The following is a 25,708-nucleotide window of genomic DNA, read 5'->3' on the forward strand; positions in this document are numbered from 1 at the left end:
CGAGTTAATCCATTTTGAATTCAGGCTGTAACACAACAAAATATGGAATAATTCAAGTGGTATGAATACTTTCTGAAGACACTGTACAGTGGGGTCTGAAACTGGATGGCGGACCATTCTTGACACACACGGTAAACTGTCAAGCGTGAAAAACCCAGCAGCGTTGCAGTTCTTCACACACTCAAACCGGTGCACCTGGCACCTACTACCATACCCCATTCAATGGCACTAAAATATTTTGTCTTGCCCATTCAACATCTGAATAGTACACAAACACAATCCAATTGTCTCAAGGCTTAACCAGTTGAATATAGGGGGCGCTATTTTAATTTTTGGATGAAAAACGTTCCCGTTTTAAACAACAGATATTTTGTCACGAAAAGATGCTCGACTATGCATATAATTGACAGCTTTGGAAAGAAAACACTCTGACGTTTCCAAAACTGCAAAGATATTGTCTGTGCCACAGAACTGATGTTACAGGCGAAACCCAGATAAAAATCCAATCAGGAAGTGACGCATTTTTTGAAACCGCCTCATGCCAATGACTCCTTATATGGCTGTGCATGAGCTATGAATGAGCTTACGTTTTCCACGCATTCCCCAAGCTGTCTACAGCATTGTGACATCTTTTTAGGCATTTCCATTGGAGAATGGCTGTAAGGGACCATATTTGGCGAGTGGTCACATGGTGTCTCCCGGAGAAAATCTTGCGTAAAATAATGAGGTAGCCATTTTTCACTTCTTATGAGAAAACAATTGCCTTGACGGATATATTATTGAATATATATGTTAAAAACACCTTGAGGATGGATCCTAAACAACGTTTGCCGTGTTTCTGTCGATATTATGGAGGACATTTTGAAAAAAGTTTGGCGTTATAGTTTAAGTATTTTTCGGTCGATTTCTCAGCCAAAACTGATGAACAAACGGGAGCTATTTCGCCTACAAAAATAATATTTTTGGAAAAAAGGAACATTTGCTATTTAACTGGGAGTCTCCTGAGTGAAAGCATCTGAAGTTCTTCAAAGGTAAATTATTTAATTTGGTTGCTTTTCTTATTTTCGTGAAAATGTTGCCTGCTGCCAGCAGAGCCTAGCATAGCATTATGCAATGCTAAACTTACACAAATGCTTGTCTAGCGTTGGCTGTAACGCATATTTTGAAAATCTGAGATGACAGTGTTGTTAACAAAAGGCTAAGCTTGTGTTTGAATATATTTATTTCATTTCATTTGCGATTTTCATGAATAGGAAAAGTTGCGTTATGCTAATGCATTTGAGGCTATGATTACGCTCTCGGATACGGGTTTGTTAGTCGCAAGAAGTTAAGAATCCTTCTTTAAACACTGGGATCGGTGTCCCCCCCGCGGGACGGTTGAGCTAATGTAGGCTAATGTCCAATTTACAGTAGCTATTACAGTGAAAGAATACCATGCTGTTGTTTGAACAGATATGCAATGGTTGATTGGATCAGTCTAAAACTTTGCACATACACTGCTGCCATCTATTGGCCAACATCTAAATTGCGCCTGGGCTGGAATAATACATTATGGCCTTTCTCTTGCATTTCAAAGATGTTACAAAAAAAAAGTTCCCTGATCAATGGCCGATGTCCTCCTTAATAAGGATGTTTCCATTTTTTCCATTTTTGATACCATTTGAAAGTAAACACTGAAGTTTGTGGAAATGTGAAATTAATGTAGAAGAATTTAACACAGATCTGGTAAAATATATTACAAACAAAAAGTGGTTCAAACTGTAGAACCAAGTTCCTACATTTGAATATAAAATTGATTTCATCAAACAAAACTATGCTACAATTTATCTCTGGGACCCTCAGGATGACAAATAAGAGCAAGATTACTGAATACAAGTACATTATTGACATTCAGAGGTGAATGTATCAAACCAGTATCTGTGATAAGTGTTTTGTTGTTGTGCACTCTCCTCAAACAATAGCATGGTATGTTTTCACTGTAATAGCTACTGTAAATTGGACACTGCAGTTAGATAAAAAATCATTTAAGCTTTCTGCCCATATAAGACATGTCTATGTCCCGGAAAGTTGGCTGTTGTTTACAACGTTATTCTAGTCACATTGGTGCACATTAGCAACAACTGTCCCGGTTTAGAGACACAGATCTGTAGAGGTTAAAAAACAACATGCACAAGGAATTCTAGAATTTAGATACCTCTAAGCACCAACGTCAAACACCTTTTCTCATTCTCACTCACAATCCTACCAGTTTATTCTTTACTAGGGTCATTTAATCATATTTTACCAACATGATTTAATAAAAAAAGTACAAATCCACTTGAACACACATTCTGGCAACATACACACTCCCAACCACCACACACACACGCACAGAAAGAGTCACGTTCTGTTTCTCTAAGTCAGAGTATAAATGGTCCCCTTTGAGGCCTGGTACGGAGGGAGCATGCAGTGAGCTTGAGCTGGCTGAGCGGCGAGCAAGCCGTAAGAGGATTTGGGTAACTAATGCCTGAAGAAAGGCGCCAACACCGTGCCCTGGGACAGCTAAGCCCTCAGCCCTGACTGCTTTACGTCATTTACTTCCTTACTTACCACTCAAGACACTCCAGTTCCTCTGTCTCCTCGCTTCATTACTCTTTCCTTGTCCCTCTCTTCCACTCTGGTAAGTCCAGGTAACTGGTTACAGCCAGATAGCAGATGAATCAATGGGAAGAAGCAGGGTGACCAAAAGAAAAGCTCTCCTGAAATCTTTCCACTTGCTGCAGTCTCGGTCTCTGTTTGTCCTCTCTCACGCTGTCACATGCTTTCCCCTTTTCCTTCTCTCTCTCTCTGAGGTACCTGTCTGGTAGAAGAGTGACTACAGCCCCTCTCTCGCTCATTCAGTTAGACCGCTGATCTCCATTAGCAGGGAGGCGGGCTTAGTGCGCCACACAGGCACAGTGACCAGTCGGTCGGAAGGGAGAAGGGGGAAGGAGGGGGGAAGAGAAAGAGGCTGGGGACTGAGATGTCATGGGGTGGTAGATGGTGCCAGACTAGTCAGAGTTGCAACAGACAGGGCTGGTCACTTGGTTGCTTAGACGCAGGGCTAGATGCAAGATACATATCTGCTCTCCTCCGCCCAATACCTTCCTCCATCCTGCACCTATTGTCCCACAAAACACATTGTAATGTAATATATAATGCCCTCAGAAAGTATTCATACCGTTTGATTTATAGCCTGAATTCAAAATTAATTTAAATAGATGGGTGAAAAATAACATCTACACACAATACCCCATAATGACGAAGTGAAAACATGTTTTTAGAATTATATATATTTTTTTGTAAATGAAATACAGACATATCTCATTTACAAACAGTACCAGTCAAAAGTTTGGACACACCTACAGTGGGGAGAACAAGTATTTGATACACTGCCGATTTTGCAGGTTTTCCTACTTACAAAGCATGTAGAGGTCTGTAATTTTTATCATAGGTACACTTTAACTGTGAGAGACGGAATCTAAAACAAAAATCTAGAAAATCACATTGTATGATTAAGTAATTAATTTGCATTTTATTGCACGACATAAGTATTTGATCACCTACCAACCAGTAAGAATTCCGGCTCTCACAGACCTGTTTTTCTTTAAGAACCCCACCTGTTCTCCACTCATTACCTGTATTAACTGCACCTGTTTGAACTCGTTACCTGTATAAAAGACACCTGTCCACACACTCAAACAGACTCCAACCTCTCCACAATGGCCAAGACCAGAGAGCTGTGTAAGGACATCAGGGATAAACCTGCACAAGTCTGGGATGGGCTACAGGACAATAGGCAAGCAGCTTGGTGAGAAGGCAACAACTGTTGGCGCAATTATTAGAAAATGGAAGAAGTTCAAGATGACGGTCAATCACCCTCGGTCTGGGGCTCCATGCAAGATCTCACCTCGTGGGGGATCAATGATCATGAGGAAGGTGAGGGATCAGCCCAGAACTACACGGCAGGACCTGGTCAATGACCTGAAGAGAGCTGGGACCACAGTCTCACAGAAAACCTTTAGTAACACACTACGCCGTCATAGATTAAAATCCTGCAGCGCACGCAAGGTCCCCCTGCTCATGCCAGCGCATGTCCAGGCCCGTCTGAAGTTTGCCAATGACCATCTGGATAATCAGAGGAGGAATGGGAGAAGGTAATGTGGTCTGATGAGACAAAAATAGAGCTTTTTGGTTTAAACTCCACTCGCCGTGATTGGAGGAAGAAGAAGGATGTGTAAGCCCCAAGAACACCATCCCAACTGTGAAGCATGGATGTGGAAACATCATTCTTTCGGGATGCTTTTCTGCATAGACAGCACTGTATTATTATTATTATTATTTTTATTTTTTTTACCCCTTTTTCTCCCCAATTTCATGGTATCCAATTGTTGTAGTAGCTACTATCTTGTCTCATTGCTACAACTCCCATACGGGCTCGGGAGAGACGAAGGCTGAATGTCATGAGTCCTCCGATACACAACCCAACCAGCCGTACTGCTTCTTAACACAGCGCGCATCCAACCCGGAAGCCAGCAGCACCAATGTGTCGGAGGCTACACCGTGCACCTGGCAACCTTGGCTAGCGCGCACTGCGCCCGGCCCGCCACAGGAGTCGCTGGTGCGCGATGAGACAAGGAGATCCCTACCGACCAATCCCTCCCTAAACCGGACGACGCTAGGCCAATTGTGCGTCACCCCACGGACCTCCCGGTCGCGGCCGGTTACGACAGAGCCTGGGCGCGAACCCAGGGACTCTGATGGCACAGCTGGCGCTGCAGTACAGCGCCCTTAACCACTGCGCCACCCGGGAGGCCCGACTGCACTGTATGAGGAGGATGGAGGAGGATGGATGGGGCCATGTATCGCGAGATCTTGGCCAACAACCTCCTTCCCTCAGTAAGAGCATTGAAGATGTCTTCCAGCATGACAACGACCCGTAACACACAGCCAGGGCAACTAAGGAGTGGCTCCGTAAGAAGCATCTCAAGGTCCTGGAGTGGCCTAGCCAGTCTCCAGACCTGAACCCAATAGACAATCTTTGGAGGGAGCTGAAAGTCCGTATTGCCCAGCGACAGCCCCGAAACCTGAAGGATCTGGAGGAGTGGGCCAAAAGCCCTGCTGCAGTGTGTGCAAACCTGATCAAGAACTACAGGAAATGTATGATCTCTGTAATTGCAAACAAAGGATTCTGTACCAAATATTACGTTCTGCTTTTCTGATGTATCAAATACTTGTTCTCCCCACTGTACTTATTCAAGGGTTTTTATTTTTTTAAACTATTTTCTACATGGTCATATAGCCCTTACACAGCCTGGAGGTGTGTTTTGGGTCATTGTCCTGTTGAAAAAGAAATGATAGTCCCACTTAACTCAAACCAGATGGGATGGTGTGGTAGCATAATCACAGACAGTGTCACCAGCAAAGAACCCTCTCAACATCACAACACCTCCTCCATGCTTTACGGTGGGAACCACACATGCGGACATCATCCGTTCACCTACTCTGCATCTCCCAAAGACACTGCGGTTGGAACCAAAAATCCCAAATTTGGACTAAACAGACCAAAGGACAGATTTCCACCGGTCCAATGTCCATTGATTGTGTTCCTTGGCCCAAGCACGTCTCTTCTTTATATTGGTGTCCTTTAGTAGTGGTTTCTAAGCAGCAATTCTGGTTGAGAGAATGCCAAGAGTGTGCAATGCTTTCATCAAGGCAAATGGTGGCTAATTTGAAGAATCTCAAATATAATATATATTGTTCAAACACTTTTTTGGTCACAACATGATTACACGTGTTTTGTCATAGTTTTGATGTCTTGTGACGACCCTCCCACTCTGTTTGCCGTATTCTTTCTCTTTGCTCCTTCTTTTCCTTAATAGGATGTCGGTGGGCGGAGCTGGGAGGGTCATCAGCGACATGGGACACACCTGGGCCCAGGTGTGTCCCAGGAAAAATACACCTCTTCCCTATTCATTGAGGAGACTCTCTCCATACGGACACACTGATGGCATTTTTGTGGCCTTTTGTTTGTTTTGGCACCTTTCAACACCCCTCATTATCACATTCATGCAAACACTTACTTACACTACTGATTACGGACGACACAGACCATTGTTAATTGTATTTTGTTTACTTCAGGTAATACACATATTTTGTTATTCCTTGTCTCCACGTTGTCTCCCTTTTTGTTACGGACTTTGAGCCGGTTCGTGGCAGTCGTCACTATTATTCTACAATGTAGAAAATAGTAAAATTAAGAAAAACCCTGGAATGAGTGTGTAAAGTTTTGACTGGTACTGTAAGTATTCACACGCCTTTGCTATGACACTCCAAATATAGCACAGGTGCATCCGATTTCCTTTGATCATCCTTGAGATGCCACGGCAATTTGATTGGAGTCCATTTGTGGCCAGTTATATTGTTTGGTAATGATTTAGAAACACAGCTGTCTATATAAGGTCCCACAGTTGACAGTGCATGTCAGAGCAGAAACTATACCTTGAAGTCCAAGGAATTGTCAGTAAATCTCAGAGATTTGTGAGGAGGCATACATTGCATTCGGAAAGTATTCAGACCCCTTCACTCTTTCCACATTGTTACGTTACAGCCTTATTCTAAAACTGATTAAATATTTTTTTTCCTCAATCTACACACAATGCCCCATAATGACAAAGTGAAAACAGTTGTTTAGACATTTTTGCTAATTTATTAATAAGATGAAACACGAATACCTTATTTACATAAATATTCAGACCCTTTGCCTTGAACCGAAATTTAACTAGGGTGCATCCTGTTTCCATTTATCATCCTTGAGATGTTTCAACAACTTGATAGGAGTCCACCTGTGGTAAATTAAATGTATTGGACATGATTTGGAAAGCCACACACCTGTCTATTTAAAGTCCGACAGTTGACAGTGCATGTCAAAGCAAAAACCAAGCCATGAGATCGAAGGAATTGTCCGTAGAGCTCTGAGATAGGACTGTGTCGAGGCACAGATCTGGGGAAGGGTACAAAAGATATTCTGCAGCATTGAAGGTCCCCAAGGACACAGCGGCCTCCATCATTCTTAAATGGAAGAAGTTTGGAACCACCAAGACTTCCTAGAGCTGGCCCCCCGGCCGAGAAGGGCCTTGGTCAGGGAGGTGACCAAGAATCTAATGGTCACTCTGACAGACCTCCAGAGTTCCTCTGTGGAGATGGTTGTCCTACTGGAAGGTTCTCTCATCTCTGCAGCACTCCACCAATCAGACCATTATGGTAGAGTGGCCAGACAGAAGCCACTCAGGAAAAGGCACGACAGCCCGCTTGGAGTTCGCCAAAAGGCACCTAAAGGACTCTCCGACCACGAGAAACAAGATTCTCTGGTCTGATGAAACCAAGATTGAACTCTTTGGCCTGAATGCACATCTGGAGGAAACCAGGCATCGCTCATCACCTGGCCAATACCAACCCTACTGTGAAGCATAGTGATGGAAACTCCCAAAATACACGTGTGCCAAACCTGTTTTTGCTTCATCATTATGGGGTATTGTATGTAGATTGTTGGAAGAAAAAAAACAATGTAATCAATTTTAGAATAGGGCTGTAACACAGACCCGGGTTTGATCCCATAGGGCTTTACATAAATGGCCCAGCGTCGTCCGGGTTAGGCAGACTGACCTCGGTCTTCAGTTCTATGGCGTTTCCTCCGACACATTGGTGCGGCTGGCTTCCGGGTTAAGCGGGCGGGTGTTAAGGAGCACGGTTTGGCGGGTCATGTTTTCGGAGGACGCATGACTCGACCTTCGCCTCTCCCGAGCCCGTTGGGGAGTTGCAGCCATGAGACAAGATCGTAATTGGGTATGACAAGCAAAAAAGACTCTTCCTAAAGCTGGCCGTCCAACCAAACTGAGCAACTGGGCAAGAAGGACCTTTGTCAGGGAGGTGACCAATAACCAAATTACCAATCTGACAAAACTACTGAGCGACTTAGCTGAGATGGGAGAACCTGCCAGAAGGACCAGTCTCTACAGCACGTCACCATCCTGGGATTTGTGGGAGAGTGGCCAGATGAAAGCCAATCCTGAGAAAAAGGCACATGACAGCACGTCTGGAGTTTGCAGAAAGGCGCATGAAAGACTGAGCATAAGGCAATGGTCTGATGAGACCAAAATTTTACTCTTTGGCCTAAGTGCAAAGCTCAATGTCAGGAGAAAACCAGGCACAGCTCATCACCAGTCTAACAACATTCTTAATGTGAAGTATGGTAGTGGCAGCATCATGCTATGGGGATGCTTTTCAGCAACAGGGACTAGGGGAATGGTAAGGTTAGCAGGAGCAATGAATGGAGCCAAATACAGGCAAATCCTTGATGAAGACCTGCTTTAGAGTTTAAATTCCCTTAGACTGGGGGGGGGGGTTACATTCCAACAGGACAATGACCCCAAGCATACAGCAAAAGCAATGCTGGAATGTCTAAAGAAAAATAATGTGAAAGTCCTTGAGTGGCCCAGCCAAAGCCCAGACTTGAATTCCATTTTAAATCTGTGGAAAGACCTGAAGATTGCTGTTAACTGCCGCTCCTCATCTAATTTACCAGAGTTTGAGAAAATCTGCAAAGGAAGAATGGGAGAAAATCAAGATGTCAAAGACCACTCAAAGCTGTAATCGCAGCCAATGGTGCTTCTACAAATTATTGACCCAGGGGTGTGAATACTTACGTAAGTTAGATACTTCTCTACCTCATTTTCATTTTTTTTATAACTTTGTCATTATGGGGTATTTTGTGAAGATGGCTTAGATTTTTTTTATTTTTAATATATTTTGAATTCAGGCTGTAAAAACAAAATGTGGAATAATTCAAGGGGTATGAATAGTTTTTGAAGACACGTTACAGTGGGGTTTGAAATGATTGACACCCTTGATAAAAATGTGCAAGGGTGTCAATAATTTTGGACCCCACTATGTATAAGGAGGAGAAGGAGGGTTAACACAGTTGTGTAATTCCTGGCTTATGAATAGGGTGGGTTTGGGGACTATGTGTATGTGCCAGTTGATAATGCCATGTGAAGACTGAGGGTCTTGTTTTTTAAAACGACAACTACTAACCGTATAATGAGACAGACGTGATTACACCAAAGTTAGATTCAATTTACTTCCTGAATTTAATGGAATTGACCCCAACCCTGGAACACACATTGGCAGCCATTTCTGACAGATACAATTGAAAATAAAAATCAGGTTTAATGTTTTATTTGAAAGTCATGCCACAAGTTGACATAAAATACAAAATGAAAATAAATGATTTCCAGATCATAACTATAAAATAACCACAGTGTAACCGATAATGAAATCAAACAAACATGCACGGTAACAAAAAAAGACAACCTAAGAACACTCAGATAAGCATACAGTACATAAGATACAGCCTTCTGATATCTAGCGATCAGTAAACATATCAGTGTTAAGCGTAGAGAACACAAGGTTAATTGGATATATAAAATTAACAAGAGTATAAAATATTGATAAAAGATAGGCTACTCGTTATAAAGACCTTAGTATCTTCTATAAGTGTCACCATGCAGTATATTCCAGCCTCGAGTTAATAAACATCCGCAGAAAAGTACAAGAGAATCACAAGCTCCTTCGTCGAACGTATCAGACTCCATTTTGGAAACATGGCCACCACAGAAGGTGTCTCATGACTTGGCAAATTTGAGTGAGCAATGTCATATAATCTACATAATGCTATCGTAAAGATGACGTAACACCTAGCATAAACATGTATGACGTTTCATGACCAATGTCCTTTAAAGTTCACATGCAGCGGTATGCAGGCTAACAAACGCCAGGTAGCTCCGAGGCTAACTGAGCTAACATAGGTAAATCATTGCACCATGGTGATGTCTGTATTCAACTGAAACATAGAAAGTACTGTTTGGCCATTACACAGGCTTTAATAAAACACATAATCCAAATAAATCGTAAACACAACACAAACACTCTCTGCAATCAATTATTTTCGGTATTCCTCACATTTTTTATGTTGTCCATCTCTAACAATTTGTTTTGCTTTCAAATTTAACTGGATAAGTATCTGACAAGTATTCTTGCGGACCATTGCTTAAAAATGTCTCTCAACTATTATATGCTCTTGCGTCTGAAATGTAAAGAATATATTGTATTGACCCTGGACTTGATAAGCACAGTACAATCCCTCCCAACTGGGATAGCCCTATTGTAATTGTGGATAGGGTGTTCATCTTTAGGCTAGGCAACTGGTGTTCACAGCCCACTACAGACTTAGCACAACTTCCACATTTATCACACTGGACGTCAGAAGTGGGATAGTGATCGTGGCTTTCGAAGGTAAGTCCTGTAAACAGAGGGGGTAATGATGAACTTAAGAGTGTAACGATCCTATCCTTGATAGGTGCCTAACAATCTCTTCCAGTGGGGATATCCTTATTGGGATCTCCAATAAGGGTGTTTGTGTCAAGATCAGGCGACTGGGGTTTGCGGCCCACGGGGGACCTTGTGCTACTTCCTTGTTCGTCACCATATATCTACATTTGCCACAATAGGAGTCCTGATGTAGTGGACAAACACTTTGGCTGCTGCCCCTTTTCATATACAGTACATACTGTTTGGGATGCTGAATTCAAATGTTCAGAATCTGTAAAATACATGCAAGTATGCAACAGAAGCCTTCAATTTATGAAAGTAGTAACACTGTTTACAACACTTTGAATAAAAAATATAATATCTTTGAAAATCAAACTGTGCAAGCTGATTTGAAGTCATTTGCTTCATGCATTGGTGTTGTTGGTTTGATATAAAACTGGCCAAAGTTCTGAACATTCTTATGCGTTTTGTGTCCTTAAAACATTTGCCATGGACCATCAGAAAAATGTATACAGAGCCAGAAAAATCAGATCACCGAATCGACACTCCGCTCACCAAGGGTAAACCAATCGTACCTTGAGTAAGTGATGCTTCTGGCAAATGACAAGAACGTGCAATGTTAACGCAATAAGATCTCAACCAGCACGCGTGTTTGGCAAAGACACACAAAAAAAAGCATATCGGAACGAGAAAAGCTTGACAATACCCACAATGTTTAACTAGTTATTGTATGTCCACAAGAGTGGCAAACAAAGCTAATCTACTGCAGAACCTGAACCAACAGTACACTGCAGTACAATGGTATTTTCCTCCCGTCCATTTTGACACCGCTGTGGCACATATTTGTCTGGAGTTAAAAAGACGAGCGATGGTCTACCACAATGTGATACAACCCCTTGGTCCTGGTGACTATTATTGGTTCAGATATGGTCAGAACAGACGCTGTAATACTGCCACTAGCAATAGCTAACGATAAGGACGATAAGGCAAACTACCTAACTGAAGACATTGTTTGTCTGTGGGGGTCACAACAAGATTGTGAAACTGAATCGTATGAATAGGCCTAACAACACCCGTGCCAATATATCCCCCAAACACCGGCTTCTCAGGCATTATCACTTCATTATCATCTCAAAATGATCCTGACTAAATTACAGCCATTATGAGTAACTTGAACGTTTCCTTCATAGAGACAAAACATCTAGGTTATTATAGTTGTGATTTTGTTTTCGTTTATAGATTTTTATTTCAAATTCAGTTTAGTTTCAGCTCGTCTTCAGACAAATGTACTATTTTTTTTAAATTTACTTTGAGTTGGATAAAATAATTTCTATATAATTGTATATTATTTCATTTCAGTTTAAATGTGTGTTAGGGACAGAAAGTAGCATTATGCATGTGTGGCAGGCCTATATTCACATTCACGCTCGGATTTCTTCCCTGTTAGCTACAGGCTTGACGGATGCCAGTAGAACGCTACCTGCCCGAATGCATAGTGCCAACTGTAAACTTTGGTGGAGGAGGAATAATGGTCTGGCTAGGCCCCTTAGTTCCAGTGAAATCTTAACGCTACAGCATGCAATGACAGTCTAGACGATTCTGTGCTTACAATTTTGTGGCAACAGTTTGAGGAAGCCTCTTTCCTGTTCCAGCATGACAATACCCGCGTGCACAAAGCGAGGTCCATACAGAAAGGGTTTGTCGAGATCGGTGTGGAAAAACTTGACTAGCCTGCACAGAGCCCTGACTGCGGGCCAGGCCTGATCGCCCGACATTAGTGCCCAACCTCTTATGGCTGAATGGAAGCAAGTCCCCCCCAGCAAAGTTCCAACATCTAGTGGAAAGTCTTCCCAGAAGAGTGGAGGATGTTATAGCAGCAAAGGGGCACCAACTCCATATTAATGTCCATGATTTGGAATGAGAGGTTCAACGAGCGGGTATCCACATACTTTTGGTCATGTAGTTTTAAAAATGTTTTTCTGAATTATTTTATTTCAGTTTACTAAATTGTTTGTCCAATTTTTGTTTCTATTTTTTGTTTCAGTTTTTGTTACTATATGTTACTTGTATAACATATTGCCTTATAACAAGACAGTTTGAAGTTTCAGCTTGCAAAGCAGCTCTGCCAATATCGGCACCGCTGTTTACATGAATGAATTTGGACGATTCTAATTATGCTAACTACTGGCAGATTCTGTCGCTATGGGCCTTCAGACACAACTCAAGGTAAGAGTAAATCGACACAAAAATAGATTTAGCATGAACTATCCCTTTCAGAGGTTTTTTTTAGCAACCAGTTTAGTCTCTCTGTCTTAGTCTGCAACTGAACAACATAGAAGGAAATACATACGTCACACAGCACTTGAATGGCATTTTCGTCATTTGAAGCCACGAATGACAGTAAATAGTAAAAACATATGGTTATGAATGGTGGATGTCACTGATCAGTACCTTAAAAAGTGACCCTTTTAAACATCTTGATATGACATTGATATGAGGTGCAATAGTGTAAACATGCTGATTCTTAAACACAACCATTTGTTTCCCCACACTGAAGATGGAAAGAAAATATAAAATAGTAACACTGGAAGAACAATACAAGGCCATGAACATATCATTAAAAATGATCTATGCGAGACACATTAATTCAATAAATATATAAACTGTGATAATGCAATAAATAAATCAAATGCAATAAATGCCGTTGTTGTTCCGAGTAATGCAAAAAAAGAAAAGGCGTTGAAACAAGCACATAAACAAGTAAAAGGGATTGATGGTTCGATAGAGAGAAAGCGAGAGATCGGTCGGTCGAAAGCTCTCCGCATTACATTCAAAAAAAATCAAGTGTCTCTGGAATGATTCTTAACGTACGTGGGATCCCACGTCAGATCCTGCCCTAGAAAAGTCTCTGCAATCATATTGCACTTTTGAAAAGATACTTGACAACGTAGCGTTTGGGGCTTGAATCTCCTTGTATATCTTCTTTCTCCGCCGCTTGCCACTGTCAGAGGGAGATAAACAGCCTGTGGAAAGCAGGTCAAAAGAGAAAGCGCGACATCATCTACGTGAACAGAGATGCTAACGGTTTTGGGGACTGTACCAGTGATGCTTCTGAATGATGTGATAGTCTCTGTCTTGGCCAGACAAAAACCCACTCTTTCCACACTACCATTTCAAATAGTTTAAAATGATGCTAATCCAAACTGTGTTCCGGTCGGGAATAGCGGTATCGAGTCACAACAGAGTCAGAGCCAGGAACAAGGCTATGGCACGCTGTTTTTGGCAGGAGTCGACTGATGGATTTCCTGCCTCTTCTCTCTCTTCTTCTGCTCATCCCTCCATCCAGCCGTGTCCGTGAGCCTGTCAGAGCCAGGCGAGGTGCATGATGTTCAAAGGCGCAGGCATAACACGTACGAATGCACGCACACACACACACACACACACACACACACACACACACACACACACACACACACACACACACACACACACACACACACACACACACACACACACACAGGGACAACAGCTGCTGTGTCTCTCAGTTCACGCGATTCAGGTCAATTGACAGGAGTCCCATGACTTAGGAAGCGTCAGGCAGTGGCGTTGCCATAGAGATGACCGACTGACGTGGCACGGTGGCAACTGCCTTCGGCAAAAGAGAGAGGGAGGGAGGGCCTGGTCCGTCTTTGGTCCCGTAAAGCACTTGAACATGGCACTCCACTGGAGCATATCAAAAGCGCCGGTTGCTAAGCTAAGAGTGTGATGCCTAGTTAAATAAAGGTAAATTAAATAAAACATTTGTGTGTAAACGGGGAATGGGGCGTGTGCAATGCAGGCAGAATCTTTTTGCCGTGCTAAACTCTATTTTGTCCATGGCAGCCTGTAGAAGCGAAGGGTAGCGTATTCTGAGGGGATGGGAGTGGGAAGAGGGGAAAGATGTGATGGAGGGGGGAGGAGGCAAGGCTACACCCAGTGTACCACCCAATACAATGACCCCCCTCCCACCCGACATATGGCTGGTCACAGGCTCCTAAAGGGACCCACTCAGCCTTAAGGCGATGTATAGCCCTTAGAGACGCTGGCAGATGCATGAGGGGTGCAGGAGCATGTTAAAAGTGTGTGTGTGTGTGTGTGTGAGAGAGAGTTGAAGGCATGTAGAGAGAGTAGTCTTGCCTACTACTTACTAAAACGATATACATACTGTGTACTAGTCATACTTCATACTATTTAGAATGTACTGTTTAGTATATGTAGGCAGTAAGCTTAAAAAAAAAAAACATACCAGGCTCACCCATACTGAGAATGAGACATCTAACGCACAATTGCTTTGTTTCCCACCATTCTTTCATTTTGGTAGCTGATTATCAGCGGTTTATCGGCTGCTGTCACACCTACGTGGGTCTGAAAATACACTTCTCTTCCTCAATGGTGTGCAGTGAATTCTACTAGATGGAAAGATTAAATGAGTATGACATCCTGGCATTTAAAGCAAACCAAATGTTCAATATTTCACATACTATAAAACTTTATATTTTCGCATACCCAATCAGCCTACTATTTGGAACTCAGACATGGCCTGTGTGTGTGTGTGTGTGTGTGTGTGTGTGTGTGTGTGTGTGTGTAACAGTGAGAGTGAGAGAAAGAGTCAGAAAGAAAGAAAGAAAGCTGTGTGTATATGTTGAAGGGGGTGTTGGGTAGGGTGGAGCAGGGGTGGGGGGGGATTAACCGTTTAACTGACATGCTCGGTTTAGGGGGGGCGAAAGGTCGTCAAGATGACAAAGGTCAAGCTCCTTCGACATCTCATGGCGAGAGCGGCGACGGCGGTGGTTGTGACGTCATATGTTGATGAGTGTGATGCAGGTGATGAGGCGCACGGTGACCGTGCCCGGGAGGTCGTTGTCTTGGCGGTTGCCCTTGTCGCGCAGGTGGAGTGTGTGCTGCTCCTGCCGGTCGTTTGGGTCACTGGACAGGGTCACCTGACCCAGGAAGGTATCCACAATTACGTTCTTATTGTAGATCTATTATGGTCCAAGGTCCAAGGAGAGCAGAGAAGAAAGAGACAAAGCGGGAGAGAGGGGAAATATAGGAAAAGTGATTTTCAAAAAGTTAAACATTCAAGAGATAGAGGGATACATACTGTATGAACACAGACAGACAGATACAAAAAAAATAGTTCCTCCTCTCCGTCTGTGCTTACCTCAATGTGGATGCCTTCCTTGGGCTTCTTGCGGTAGAACAGGCCTTTGACATCGAAGTTGGGGCTCCGCGTGTCCTTGTGCACCGGCGAGCGCACTCTCTCTCCCTCACAGGTGATGATGACGTACGGGTCCAAGGCTGGGAGGGAGAGGGAAGGAAGGATGGGGGACAGCTGTCAATCTCTGTATCGGCATGGGAAGTGTAAACGTGTGTGTGCATGTGTACTCAACTATGCAGGCCAAAACCAACTCGAGGTCTAAATGAATCCAATCCTTATCTGGCCATCAGACCAACCAGCAAGTAGACAGGTCTCCGACAGGTAGGTGGAGAAGGGCTTTAGTTGCTACTAGGTAGGTAGAGGATATGGGGAGAAGGAACTATAGAAGACTATAAATCTGAAAGGGAGGGGATAGGTTTCAGCCATTTGGAAAAAAGTATTCCTAGACATAGCCCTTTGTGGAACTACTACCATTTTGCTTATATCTATCCAATCCTCTTCGATCTACATGAAGCTAGGGGTTAAGGGTTAGGACATGGGTATTCAACTCTTGCCCTACGAAGTCCAGAGCCTGCTGGTTTTCTGTTCTACCTGATAATTTATTGAACACACCTGGTGTCCCAGGTCTAAATCCTTCCCTGATTAGAGGGGAACAATGTAAAAATGTAGTGGAACTGGCTTTGAGGTCCAGAGTTGAGTTTGAAGGGGTTTAGGGGCTAGGGGCTAGGGGCTGTTTCTGGGCTGAGCCAAAGCCTATTGGACTATTAACTGTGCAATATGTCTAGTTGTAGCTAAGCCGCTAGCCACTAGGTGATGCCGATGTACCTCCTTGTGTTTTGGCCGGGTGCCTCTTCTTGTTGGGAATGAGACAGTGCAGCTCTGTGTATGACCAGAAGAGTTCACCTAGCAACACATGCTGGGGCACGGAAAAACACATACACACTCGCACAAAATGTACAGTTCACACTTAAACTCAAGTTACCCATCGGCAGAAGAGTTTATTGTGTCGACCAGAACCTTTCCCCTCCAAATATCCCCCATCCTTTCCAGCATGGTCCAGTAACAATGGTGGAGATACAACCGGGCCATCCTAGTATAGCGCGTGTGAAAATGGTCTATGCAAGTCAGCTCCCAAAGCCTCCCATCGACATGGGTGCATACTGTAGCTTACTTTACTGTAGGCCTACTATTTCCTACTGTAGGCCTACTATTTCCTACTGCAGCCTTACTAACTTACCTCCATTAGAGTCCTGGCCCTGGAGTCCCTCAGCACTCAGAACGTGGACCTGGGTGACCAGCTGGGGGTAACCACACATGCCCGTCCAACACGTCTGTGGGGGCTCATCTAGGTTCAACTCTCTGTTGGGTAGGGAAAGAAAGTGAATATGGGTGTCATTCATTTTGGTGAGAGTAATGGCAGTGGATGACAAATTACGTGAAAAGGGTTCTGGGTCCACTTAGATAATCAATTCAACTTTATCAACAAGCTAAAAATCCTTTTATAGAAACCCATACAATTCAACTGGTGTGCATCTTAAAGGGATCGTTCACTTTTTTGAAGTAAGTAGTAAACTGCAAAAAATACTTGAACCCCAAGTGTTGTAAAATACCAAAATGTAATATCCCTTTAATATACACACCAGTTGAATTTGATGGGTTTCTATAAAATGAGGTTTGTTATTTGATCAATTTTAACTGATTCAAATTAGGCCATCCCTATCATAGAGGTACAAAACAATACGGTTCTATTCAATTCTATGATCCCAGTGAACTATCCCTTTGTAAAGGTAAGGAGGTTAAACGGAAGGGGTGTGGGGGTGGGTCTGTATGTCGGCCGGCTGGTTTACTTGCAGTCTGAAGGCACGTCGGTGAAGACCCGCAACAGGAAGTCGCCCTGCTGCCCGGGGTCAAAAGTCGTGGGGATGATGACGTAGCGACCCTCCTTGAGCTCCTTCCTGAGGAAGACGCAGCGCGAGTTGATGTAGATGGAGCCCGCCACCTTCTGCTGGGCCGTGTGCATGCGGTACTTTCTGTTCAGCTCCACCTAGAGGACGGGTGGGGACATGACATCAGGGTCACATTTTAAAGGGAGACGTTCAAGGTAGATATGGCATCATCAGGCAGAGCAAGGATAGAGGCAGAAGCAGGGAGACAGATATAGGAGGTGGAAAGATGGCACATGCAGGGACTGAACCAGGATCCTTAAGTCTTATATTTTGTTATGAGTAGCAAGGAAGTAAAGAGATGGCAATACCATGAAGTAAAGCATGAAGAGGCAAAAGGAAAAATTCATGTGGAGCGACAGAGTGTGTTCATCTTCCTGTGTATCCATCTGTGTGTGTCCATCTGTTTGTGTCCATCTGTGTGTGTCCATCTGGGTGTGTCCATCTGGGTGTGTGTCTCTTAAACTCGGTGAGTCTGTTCTCGTGTGTGTGCCTTCATCTCTCTGTGTGTGTGTGTGTGTGTGTGTGTGTGTGTGCCCGCATACCCGGTGAATGTCGAAGCCTATGGCCAGGTTATCTCCTTTGCCCTCTTTGGTGGTGGCTCTTCTCTCCTTCTGCTGCAGGGCGATCAACACCTCATCCTCTACCTTATTCACATCAAACACATACTGCAGAGAGACATAAACACACTAATTAGATCAATCTCCTCAAATCAAATACAGAATATGCAGTACATGCAGAGACACCAACAGAAAAACACAAATAAACTTACACAGTACAAACACTCCTACCCAGCCTCCCACCATCCACCCACTTCCACACATCCTCCACCCTCATGCACCCCACCTGTGGGTTCTGGAGGAAGGTGGCCTTGTGGTTGATGCATCCCCCAGAGCGGTTCCTCAGAGGGTCTTGGCGGGGGACCCAGGAGCCCCTCATCACTTCCTCCTCCCATGTTTTGTGGATGCTCAGATAAGAGGTGTTGATGAGGCGGCACAGGATCAGGTCCGTGAAGTACTGGCAGAAGTCATCAAACGTCATCCTAGGGTGGAAGGGAGGGAGGGCAAGAGGGAGGGACAGTATATTTAGGAAAGTGCCGCTCAATCAGTTAATAAAATACAGATGAATTAACTAGGGCTGGTTTCCCGGATACAGATTAAGCATAGTCCGGAGCATGCTTTTTAGTCCAGGCCTAGGCTTAATCTGTGTGTGGGTAAATGGCCCCTAATGTTTTAATGGGGTGTGTGTGTGTGTGTGTGTGTGTGTGTGTGTGTGTGTGTGTGTGTGTGTGTGTGTGTGTGTATGTTGGTCCCTCTCACCAGAATTCTCCGTCATCCTGCACGGTGACGCCCAGCTTCTCTCTCTCACTCTTGCTCACCTTCTTCCACTCCTCTGAGCTGGGGGCACAGACATGAAATTACCTCATGTTCGACAGTATGACACAAAGGAAATTACAGAGCAAACACACCACTGAAAAACCCTTTGGATTGGAGATTCCCGAAGTTCAGCACCACATGACAACGGACAGCAATTTTCTCAGGAGCAGTCATAGATTAAAACAGGAAGACTTACCCCAGGAAGTAAGAATTGTAGGTATCGGCAATACATAGCAATTGTGTGTGTGCCTACGTGCATATGAAAATAAACCTCTCTTCTGTTTCTATGAAATTACTGCCAGTTCCACAACTTCTGTGGGACTCTGACAAACTTCCACATTAAACAATAAAATTACATTTCTCCAATTGTGATCAAACCCCAGATGTATTATACATGCATTCCTATGACTATATGAATGAAAGGAGACGACTCCTTTAATAACACCACTCAGTCACTTCCCCTTTAAGAAGTAACATCTCTCTCCTTTACCTACTCAATAATTCAGCTGCCTTCATGAGCGAGCCCTACAATCTGTGCTATGTCATACAACCTAGCGATAAACAATAGGACACAACAGGAGGAGGAAGAGAGAAGCTCTTAGTCTTCTCCCCATCCTATTACATGATAAATGCCATAAATGAACTGTTGAGCGTGTGATTTGATTTATTACGTTAGATATTTTTTGGATTCTATATATTTTGTAAAACTTTAAGGTGACTTAAACGTGTGAACATGTGCCTTCAAAAATAATAACTATTATTATTCTTCTTTACATTTTTTTACCATTCAACCAAGTTTATGTATAACAATACGACTCGTACACATCTGATTAACTCAGTTCCAAACAGTTGAGTTAATAGAATTCACTCCACAATATAATAGTCACTGTACTAACAGCACCCCTGCAGATCTCGGAATGACATTGTAATGGCTTTCACTTTTTGTGTCTCCTTCTTCTGCATTATTACTGAAATGTAAAAAACAAATGTAGAGCCTACCCTTAATTTTCCCTCCACATTGTTGTTTTTCTTAAAATAAATAAATAAAACAAAAACACACATTCACACGTATACATGTACAACAGTTAATTTATGGCATTTATCAACCCCCCTCCATTTCAGAAGATGGAGGACACCTCTTTCTCCACCTCATTACTCCTACACGGTCTAGTCGTTTCGAGGCAGTAAAGGCACTCTGAATAGGAGAAGCTTTCATTAAGCAGTGTTGTGTACATCAAATTAGAATAAGAATTATACATCTAATACTATGGTTGTGTAGTACCACTTCCAGGCCTGAGGAGGCAGTGTTGTGTATTTACCTGTCGCTCCAGGGCCCGCTCCACTCCTTCTCTCCCCAGGGGTTCCTCATGCGGATCATATTGAGCTTCTCTGACTTGAAGAATGCCAGCAGGCCCTGGCCCAGACGCACCTTCTTCACGTCCGTCACTGCGTATGCGTGGCCCTTGACCAGGCCACAGTCTAGCCGTGCCTCCATGTCCTCCACTGTGGTCGCCTATGAGACAATTAAATCAATTAATTAATTTAGAAATATTTATGTATTTACATGTCATACACAGAATGTAGCTCAAAGTGCTTGAGTTGTGACAAGGGTTGTGTTCATTAGGGCGTGTTCAATGTGCATTCAGACATTTTTTTGTATGATGAACAAGGCCCAGTCAAGTTGAACTGAAAATTGATTTGTTTGAATTGAGCTTGCGGCCTAGATGGCTGGTGCTGTCCCTTGCTACTTGATCATCAAAGTATCATTGAGCACAAGGCCCAGATGTAATGAGCCCGTTTCACAAACAAAGTGTGATGCAACGACAGCAAGGGAGCAACTACTAAGGAGACAGAAGGGGAAAAAAGGATAAAGAAGACAGGAAGGTAATGAGGGAAACCAGGGTCGTTTTCATTAGTGCACAACGTAACAAAATGTTTTGCAACGGAAAACAAAAACAAGTGTTTTTTATTGGGAAAGGGGAATACCTAGTCAATTGTACAAATGAATGCATTCAACTGAAATGTGTCTTCCACGTTTAACCCAACCCCTCTGCATCAGAGAGGTGCGGGGGCTGCCTTAATCGACATCCATGTCGGATGAGATCATTTAGTCCCTCCCCGTTTCAGTCCATTTTCTTCCATTTGGTGCCTACTAAATATGACCCAGGGGATCCTACATAAAAAAAACATACATGACCGTTCCTGCATGCACAAACCCTTCTCATAGACCTCATAGGCTCTCAACTTAAGCATACTTAATTGCCTGCTGATGGGCCATCAACTGTGTATGGGCTTCCCATTGTATTCAAATTGGTTGAGTAGGTTGGCTACCAGAACATTCACACCTGGCCCAACGGGAAAGCAGTCGTCTGGACTTCAGAGAGCTAGGCTTTTGCTTAGTATGAAAACAATATTTGAGGTAGATTAATAATATGAATAATAATATGCAAACATACTGTACATATCTTAGCTATCAGATTACACATTGTACGTTTCTAGGACCAGTTGTTCACAATTCAACAGAAAGTGGTGGAAGTGAAATGTCTGTCTCCAATGGTAAAAATGAAAGGCAATTCTATTTTACTAGGCAAGTCAGTTAAGAACAAATTCTTATTTTCAATGATAGCCTAGTTAACAGTGGGTTAACTGCCTTGTTCAGGGGCAAAACAACAGATTTTTACCTTGTCAGCTCAAGGATTCGATCTTGCAACCTTTCGGTTACTAGTCCAACACTCTAATCACTAGGCTACCTGCCACCCCATAAATTGAAAACATTTCTGACTTGAAACTGATAGTTGGATGAAAATATACTAAATTGACAAAAAAATATTTTCATTTTAGATTTTAGCCATGTCATATTGACCAAAAGCGGAGTAAACAAAATGCAAATATTTTACATGATACTTTTAGCATTCAAATGAATTAATTACTTTTTTCATTTCTCTAAGATATTATCTTATTTGTACTTGATGTAAAGAAGTGACATTTCATATCACTATGTGAATGTGTGTAAATACCATATAAAATACCACCAAATTTTAGGTAAGGGGTTAATTGTAGCAAATGTTACGATTAAATTCTTTACAAATCAGAGTCTAATTTGAGTCTAATGAGAAAAAACAACTAACGATTGTCATCAATTAAATCAATCAAAATACCTCTTCTTACTGGTAAAAATGATGTCTGATTAGATAAATGGGGAATGTTCGGCAGGTCAATAATCAAGACGGAGAGGTGGCAAGAATATATATAGAATTCGGCCTGAACATCATTTAAAAAAAAAAAAAAATAGGTCACTACCTTATTCTGCCTCGGCCCATAGGCTCTGTGGAAGACGTGCTTTGAGCATTTGCTACCACACTCACAACATTTTTCAAACCATGCTTACAAAAAACAGCGAAGGGGGGGGAGAAGACAAAAAGCAATTAGGCTTGGAGTCTGGGGAGAGATGCATGAGTGTGGCTTTTAAGATGCCTTTGTTGCATTCCTAAATCAGACCTCCTCACAACAAAAAGCCTATGCGTAGTCAAGCATTTTTATAATGTTGCCAGGACGTTACAACCATAGCCAAACAACAACCACCAAGTCATGGGTCATGTCCGAGGAATTAAGGACTACGGTTTTCGGTGCGGTCAGGTCCGTTCGTCTAGCTGACGTGTTTGTTTAGCCATTATTTTTTTTCATGTCCGTGTCCATTCGGTTGTTATTGTTCCGTAATAGAGCCTAATGAAAACTCATGAATATAAAACGCCTATCGCTGCCAGTTGAGCTAGTGTACTTGATTCGGAATCACACAATGTTGGACTGTAAATTAGTTCTAGTGCAGAAGTGGACGAGCACAGACAATCAAAAGTCAGTGCCTGTGTTCCAAATGTGCAACTTATTACCTTTACAGAGTGCTACTTTCAACAAGGGCCCATAGGGTTCTGGTCAAAAGTAGTGCACTTTGTAGGGAGTAGGTTGCCATATGGGACGCAGTCAGTGGCTGCCCGGGGGAGAGTGGAACTCATACAAATGGAGCTCCCAACAGCAGATGTTGCGTATTGATGAACAGATGAATAGACGGACTGACGGATGGACAGATAAACAACAAGCAGATTGAGGATGACAGGTAGATGGATGGATAGAGAAGAGGACGGTATTTGCATTCTGAAAGTGTATATGCACTCATACAAATTCAAGTCTCATCAGCAGAGAGAAAGCCTTGTATGATTACATTGATAGATTATAGATAGATGGATAATCACAAAGGATTACATTTTCCTCTCGCAAATGTAGACTTTGCATGAGCCAACTAACCACAACTTTCGAAATAGACGGGATGGCACATTATCATGGTGATTGCCAAACCCTGTAATTTGCGATTTATGTTGCAATTTTTTGGTGTTCCAAATAACACAAGGCAGAAAAAAAATGTGCAATGGAAAACAGGAAGTACAGGCAGTACCTCCCTGTTTTCAAAGCATTTTTTCTCATGTTTTGTATTGAACATGACCTAGATCTCCTAACTGACCCCCTGGCTGACCCTGATCCAAAATGGCTGCCTAGTACAGCTCTTCCCCCTGAGTGACTCACCCGGATGGAGCAGCTGATGAGGCCGTCCCGGTTGTGGACCTTCAGCACCCTCTCAAACAGCTGGTTGCGGGCCAACTCGTCAGTGGCCATCTGGCCCTCCAGCAGGTCCATGGGCTCCGACACACCCCCTGTGAAGTCCACCAGGGCATCCGCCGTGTTCCCGCCATCCAGGGCCTCGTAGCAGCCGTACACTCTGCAGGGACAGGTCGAGGAAGAGGAGGAGGAATAAATGTATGAGTTAATCTGTAGTCAAATATCTCTCTATCTACAGTGCACAGTTGACAACAGAATGACACCTGAACCTCTTGTTTGACTCCATATCTCAAGATGTGACTCCACATCTCAAATCATAAAGACAGTGGCTAGTAGATACAGTATCTTGAATCAGTTAAAATAGTGACAGACAATAATAAGCCTAATTCTAAGACATTAAAGGCTTATACATGCTTATAAGATGTTATAAAGCATTATACCTACAGGCATTAAGTAAAGCGTTACCAATTGGAAATATTTATTTACCTGAGTGAGTGAGTGCATCCTCGTTCTAAAGATTTTTTCTGCATTCCTCAAATACTGGGAGAGTAAAACATACAGTAGAATTTTATCCTATTCTAGATGATATTCCCCAGGGCTACTGGGGCTGCTACAGTACTGTATCTCTTTATCCCTGCCCCTAGGTGTTCATTACAGTTTAATGTTGTATTTTACCATGGCTGTATTACACATTGTCCAATTGGGACAACAAATTGATTGATTGATTGCTTGATGGATGGAACGTTTAAAACATTTTCCAACCAGACTGTACTACACATTTCCCAATTTGGACAATAAAGCCATTGACAGATTGATTGATTCATTGACTAACTTGGCATAGGCCTTCTCCACCAGTGCGCTCCAGAACTCGTTGCTGTCATCCGAGTGGCAGTAGACCAGCTGGTTGTCCACCGTGGGAAGCCGGTCGTCGATCACCACATCCACCCACTCTCCGAAGCGCCAGAAGCGGAAGTGGAAGATCCCGGCGTACGACTCGGGTGTCTCCGTGTCCCACTCCTGCTCTTTCCAGTCTGGGATGACCTGAAGGGAGGGAGGGAGGGGAGTGGAGCAGAGGGAGAGGTCGGAGAAGGAGGGGGTGGATGGAGATGAAAGTGGGAAAGAGAAAGGGAAAGGTTGGGAAAAGAACGGAGGGGGTGAAAGAGGGAGTGGGTGTGGGTAGGCAGGACGCGTAGAGGGAGGAGGGGGAGGAAAAAGAGAGTCAGAGTTATGCAAGCCGAACGAACAAGCCGCGTGTCGGCCGAACTCGTAAATACCACACCCTCTTGTGAGTGAGCCTGTGATCCCTGCTGGACATACCTCTTGTCTCCAACTTGTCACCCCCGGCTGGCCCGCTGCGTTCCGGAGGATTAAGGGAATAAATGTAACGTATCACCTGGGCTCTGGCAAGTATACATGCAGAGGAGGAAGAATACATGGAACAGGACAGAGGGACGGGGAATGATTAGAGCTGCAATGAAGTACCAGCCAGTCATCCCCTTCCCGGGGGCTCCCCCTCGGACTGCGATGGGCTGGCTGGGGGGCAAACAAGACCGCACTTAGCCCCCTCGCCCACCCACCCGAAATACCCATCAGCCATCAGGGCTAAACAGGAAGTGTAGTAATGAGACGTCACATAATGAAGGTGTACTGCGGAGCGCAGAGGGCTAAACTTGTTGGAAATGAACCACTCTTCCTCCACTGCCCTTGGAGGTACATGCTGGGGAGTGGTGGACTAAGAGCCCTGGTCGATGGGTCAGTTCTGGCAGGGTGGTTCTGATGGAACCTTTGTTCTGCAGATCAAGGGGCTGTTCTGTGTGTGTGTGTAGCAGCTCCTTTAAGAGGAGAGGATAAAAAACAATACTGCACCATAGAAACCCCAAGTCATGTGAGAGCCCTTAGGAAGCCAGTGACATAGAGAGAAAGAGAGGGGGGTGAAGGAAAGAGAGAGAGAGAGTGAGAACGAGGGAGGGAGGGGGGGGGGGGTATCTATCTAGGGTTTCATCCAGAACATAATAAAGCTCTATAATAACTTTATTCTCTCTGCAAAGGATAAACTGGACTCTGGCCAGAAACAGCAGAAACCCCATCCTCCCTCTGCCTAATGTTCTGAACATTGCAGATAGAAATATATCAGGTAGAACATAGTCGTATGAAAAAGTTTGTGCACCCCTCTGTCG

The 25,708-nt window shown here is 43.5% G+C and overlaps 1 protein-coding gene across 1 annotated transcript in view; it reads right to left on the reverse strand.

Annotated features, from left to right (window-relative positions):
• Positions 1-14,346: 14,346 nt before the first annotated feature.
• The window catches only part of LOC110537669 (calpain-5), a 43,962-nt gene continuing 32,600 nt past the window's right edge, over positions 14,347-25,708 (reverse strand). Inside the window, exons 4-13 of the mRNA XM_021623883.3 lie at positions 24,364-24,572; positions 23,499-23,691; positions 20,243-20,436; positions 18,867-18,944; positions 18,394-18,589; positions 18,093-18,215; positions 17,452-17,648; positions 16,842-16,963; positions 15,608-15,744; positions 14,347-15,428 (exon numbers count right to left, since the gene is read on the reverse strand). Of these exons, the coding sequence (XP_021479558.2) occupies positions 15,246-15,428; positions 15,608-15,744; positions 16,842-16,963; positions 17,452-17,648; positions 18,093-18,215; positions 18,394-18,589; positions 18,867-18,944; positions 20,243-20,436; positions 23,499-23,691; positions 24,364-24,572 (1,632 nt within the window). The 3' untranslated portion in view covers positions 14,347-15,245. The remainder of the gene's footprint in view (positions 15,429-15,607; positions 15,745-16,841; positions 16,964-17,451; positions 17,649-18,092; positions 18,216-18,393; positions 18,590-18,866; positions 18,945-20,242; positions 20,437-23,498; positions 23,692-24,363; positions 24,573-25,708) is intronic.

Source organism: Oncorhynchus mykiss, chromosome 12 (genome assembly GCF_057628025.1).
Source record: "Oncorhynchus mykiss isolate SJ-2025 chromosome 12, ASM5762802v1, whole genome shotgun sequence".
NCBI lineage: Eukaryota > Metazoa > Chordata > Actinopteri > Salmoniformes > Salmonidae > Oncorhynchus > Oncorhynchus mykiss.